Below are 5,327 nucleotides of genomic sequence, written 5' to 3'. Positions count from 1 at the left end.
TTTAATGTTCTTTTTTAACTGAGAAAGCAACTCCTGCAACGTGCGGAATTTGTCAGAGGGAATTTAAAAATGAACGCGGACTAAGCGTACATATGTCAAGAAAGCACAAGCAGGAAGATAGGCATGACCATAAAGAACCTCGCCGAATTACAACAACGATAGAAGACAATGATAATAAACATCGACCAAGACCATCATCGATAGAGGAAAATGATGATAAATATCGCCAACGAAGATCATCTATAGAAGAAAATGATGATAACCTTCGCCGAAGACCGTCGTCGATAGAAGAAAATTATAATAAACATCGCCGAAGAACATCGTCGGTAGAAGAAAATGATAAACTTCGCCGAAGAACATCGTCGACTGGAGGGAAAGATGAATCCACAGAAAAAAGTGATGGGAAACCAAGCCCTCGTTCTACAGTTGAAGATGACAGAAAATTTCCAAAAGTGAAACGTATGCATAATGTCTGTTGTTCCCATTGTGGCGACGCAGATGGAGGCTGTACAAAATCAAGACTTTTAGAAAACCACATATCAATTACGTCACCGTCAAGTGAGTCCAATAGTGTTTTATCAATTTTTTTAAATTTAAAAATATTAACCATTTTTTAAACAAAAATATTTTGAATATTATGATATAGTGTCTTCTTTCCTTTTCACATAAAGGTTTAAGCTAACCAACTTCAGTGTATAATTTACAGATTCGAGTCTACCATTTCATGTGACAAACGTAACAAAGTACATAGCAATGCTCGAAGGAGAAATTAAAATTCGAAGAAAAGATAACGCGTCGACAAGAAAAGGGGTCAACGAATTCATTGAAAGTTTAAATAAAGCAATGGACGGGATTTCAAACATTCCCTTGAAGATGCTCAATTCTCGTTTATCACTTCGACAAAACATCGGTGAGTGGTATGGCATTCTGTTCTAACTATAACAAAACTACGGTGAATGTTACTGTATTCAGTTCTCACTATGACAAAACTAGGGTTAGTGTTACTATATTCAGTTCTCACTATGACAAAACTACGCTAAATGGAACTGTATTCGGTTCTAACTATGACCAAACTACGGTAAATAGTACTGTATGCGGTTCCCATTATGACAAACTACGGTAGGTATTACTGTATTCGGTTCTCACTATGTCAAAACTACGTTAAATAGTACTGTATTCAGTTCTCACTATGACAAAACTATTCGGGACAAAACTAGAGTGTTACTGTATTCATTTCCCACTATGACAAAACTACGGTTGGTAGTACTGTATTCGATTCCCTCTATGACAAACTATGGTAAGTATTACTGTATTGGTCTCCACTATGACAATCTAGGGATAGTGTTACTGTATTTGGTTCTCACTATGGCAAAACTACGATTAATATTACTGTATTCAATTCTCACTATGACAAAAGTACGGTAAGTGGTACTGTATTCGGTCCCCACTATGACAAAACTAGGGTTAGTGTTACTGTATTCAATTCTCACTATGACAAAACTACGGTATTCAATTCTCACTATGACAAACTGGTACTGGTACTGTATTGGTCCCCACTATGACAAAACTAGGGTTAGTGTTACTGTATTCAGTTCTCACTATGACAAAACTAGGGTTAGTGTTACTATATTCAATTCTCACTATGACAAACTACGATTAATATTACTGTATTCAATTCTCATTATGACAAAACTACGGTTAATATTACTGTATTCGGTTCTCACTATGACAAACTACGGTTAGTGTTACTGTATTCAATTCTCACTATGACAAACTACGGTTAATATTACTGTATTCAATTCTCACTATGACAAAACTAGGGTAAGTGTTACTGTAATTGTTTCTCACTATGACAAAACTAGGGTTAGTGTTTCTGTATTCAGTTCTCACTATGACACAAACTACGGTTAATATTACTGTATTCAATTCTCACTATGACAAAACTACGGTTAGTGGTACCGTATTCGGTTCTCAATATGACAAAACTACGGTTGGTGTCACTGTATTCGGTTCTCACTATGACAAAACTACGGTTAGTGTTTCTGTATTCCGTCCCCACTATGACAAAACTACGGTAGAGATTACTGTATTCAGTTCTCACTATGACAAAACTACGGTAAATACTAAATAGTACTGTATTCGGTTCCCACTATGCCAAAACTACGGTTAGTGCTTTTGTATTCGGTTCTCATTATGACAAAACTACGGTATATGGTACTGTATTCGGTTCTCATTATGACAAAACTACGGTTAGTGTTACTGTATTCGGTTCTCATTATGACAAAACTACGGTAAATTGTAGCTGTATTCGGTTTTCACTAAATCAAAACTACAGTAAATTGAACTAAAGATTCTGTTCTCCCTATTACAAAACCACTGTAAATTGTATTGTATTCGGTTCTCATTATGGCAAAACTCCGATATTTAAGTGGTATTGCGCACCCGATTCTCACTATAACAAAACTACGGAAAGTGGTACTGATTTCGGTTCTCGTTATGACAAAATACAGAAAGTGGTACTGTACTCGGTTCTCACTATGCCAAAACTATTGTAAGTAGTACTGGATTCGAAAAAAAATCCATTCCTAATTTTTTAGCTCACCTGAGCCGAAGGCTCAAGTGAGCTTTTCTGATCACATTTTGTCCGGCGTCCGTCTGTTAGCTGTTCGCTGTCTGTAAACTTTTCACATTTTCGACTTCTTCTCAAGAACTGCTGGGCCAATTTCAACCAAACTTGCCACAAAGCATCCTTGGGTGAAGGGGATTCAAGTTTGTTCAAATGAAGGGCCACGCCCTATTCAAGGGGAGATAATTGGGAATTATTAAAAATTTGGTGGCATGTTTCAAAAATCTTCTTCTCAAGAACACTACAGCAATGTCATGATTAATCATATTGATATGGTACATGTAGCATCAGCATCATGTAGTATAGTTTCAGATTTGTTCAAATCATGACCCCCGGGGGTAGGGCGTGGCCACAATGGCCGGCCAAAGTTTTACATAGAAATATATAGGAAAATTCTTTAAAAATCTTCTTCTCAAGAATAGCAAAGCCATAATTGATCATATTAATATGAAAGCATCCTCAGGTAGTGTAGATTCAAGTTTGTTCAAATCATGACCCCCGGGGGTAGAGCGGGTCCACAATGGCCGACTAAGTTTTACATAGAAATATATATGAAAATTCTTTAAAAATCTTCTCAAGAATAACAAAGCCATGACATATCATATTTATACGGAAGCAACCTCAAGTAATGTAGATTCAAATTTGTTCAAATCATGACCCCCGGGGATAGGGCGTGGCCACAATGACCGACCAAAGTTTTACATAGAAATATATAGGAAAATTCTTTAAAAATCTTCTTCTCAAGAATAGCAAAGCCATAATTGATCATATTAATATGAAAGTATCCTCAGATAGTGTAGATTCAAGTTTGTTCAAATCATGACCCGCGGGGGTAGGGCGGGGCCACAGTGGCCGACCAAAGATTTACATAGAAATATATATGAAAATTCTTTAAAAATCTTTTTCTAAGAATAGCAAAGTCATAATTGATCATATTTATATGGAAGCATCCTCAGGTAGTGAAGATTCAAGTTTGTTCAAATAATGACCCCCGGGGGTAGGGCGGGGCCACAATGGCCGACCAAAGTTTTACATAGAAATATATAGGAAAATTCTTTAAAAATCATCTTCTCAAGAATACCAAAACCATGATTGGTCATTGGAGTACTTTTGGATTTAAACTTTTCAATAATAAACCAATTTCTACTTTTTCCTAGCCGCAGTGCTCAGGTGAGCGATGTGGCCCATGGGCCTCTTGTCTAATATAAGTGACATAAAATTGTTTCGTGATGAAAATGAATCTTAAAAAGTTTGAATTTGAGAAAAAATCTGCCATCAAGGCACAAAATAATGAAAACATAAAGAAATATTGTCTGCAGATAATTGAATATTTTGAAGAATTTCAAACAGACAGGCTTAAGTTAAACAGACAGACAGATGCAGATACTAATGTACAGATACTGAAAAACTTTTTGCTCATTTTATTTCGATCTCATCGATTAAAAAATTGAAAACAATTTGTAAAGGTTAAGCAAAAACTCTTGAGTGAAATCTTCATTTAAAAGGAATCTCCCATCCTGAGTAAACAAAGGATAAAATCTAAGGAAATATTTATACATATATGTTGGATACGTGCGACACTGAGTAACATCGTGATACATTCAATATGTTTATTATCTAATATCAATTTTCGTTGATTTTACAGATTGAGTACGATGACGAATTTGATTTTATGGTTTGTCCAAGCGGAAAGTTTGAGGCAGTTTTCACAAATTGTCCTCCTGGATTTTGTAAGATAAGGAAAGGTCGAACAACCATTGACGACCTGGATCAGGCTTTAAACAAAGATGGATATCTCGTTCCCGAACTCTTTAAACAAAAAATGTTCAGCATTTTTGAGGATTGTATAACAAGTCCTGGTTTTAGACAAGGAAGAAGAATAAAAAGTAGGTGTCTACTGGCTATTATAATCTGTTTGTCTGTTTGTTTGTTTGTTTGTTTGCCTACGGTTTTTTTTTCGAGAATTTTTAATCAAATGGAAATGCCACAATCTACTTGCGGGGGACTGCAAACTTTAAAAGGATGTGATAGACCTAGGAGAGCTGTTTTTTTTTAGGAATGCCACGTAAACCAGAGAGTCCGGCTTTCACACTCCAATTTGACCTGGGCTCAGGAATACCAACAGTAGATATTGACTTGGTGCCTGCTATAAAAATAGACTCCTGGCCTTCCACTGGGAGGAAAATATGTCCAGAATGGATAGGAACTGATAATGTGCAAAAAGCAATGAAATGTTTTCATGTGGTCACAAAGACCTACCCAGGAGGTAAGATAAGCGACAGCTATTCGTACGAACACATATTTTTTTTAATATCTTTAATCCTATAAAAATCATAGTTAAATATGTAAAGAGGAACATTCTGAATGAAATACGTGCATGCATTTAAAAAAAAATCGTAATTATATCCCCGCTTGAAAAGTGGGAGGGTATATAGTAATCGGAATTTCCGTCCGTCCGTCTGTACGTCCGTCTGTCCGTCCGTCTGTTACGCTTTGGGGTACCCATCTCTTATCCGCAACTCCTCTCATACCACTGAAGGAAATTTAATGAAACTTTCACAGATTCTTTATTACATATTGCCATTGTGCAACTCCTATTTTACTTTTTGATCTGACGTATATTTTTGATTTTCCAGAGCAAAACATGGACACTGCCATTTATTATATGGGAGGCGGGGGGTATATTTAGTACTCGTCACGT

The 5,327-nt window shown here is 36.2% G+C and overlaps 1 protein-coding gene across 1 annotated transcript; it reads left to right on the top strand.

Annotated features, from left to right (window-relative positions):
* Positions 1-92: 92 nt before the first annotated feature.
* On the top strand, positions 93-4,914 carry LOC134235719 (uncharacterized; the record flags this gene model as incomplete). The annotated part of the gene is made up of 5 exons (XM_062717868.1): positions 93-558; positions 707-885; positions 2,009-2,032; positions 4,272-4,512; positions 4,683-4,914. Coding segments are annotated over exons 1-5 (1,142 nt in total), but the record flags the coding sequence as incomplete, so codon positions are not given.
* Between the last annotated feature and the right edge of the window lie 413 nt (positions 4,915-5,327).

This window comes from Saccostrea cucullata, unplaced genomic scaffold, assembly GCF_032062105.1.
Source record: "Saccostrea cucullata isolate Sc308-1 unplaced genomic scaffold, CSIRO_AGI_Scuc_v1 ctg23417, whole genome shotgun sequence".
In the NCBI taxonomy this organism is placed as follows: Eukaryota; Metazoa; Mollusca; class Bivalvia; order Ostreida; family Ostreidae; genus Saccostrea; species Saccostrea cuccullata.
Note: the sequence above shows the minus strand (reverse complement) of the source record. Positions and strands in the feature narration are given on the sequence as shown.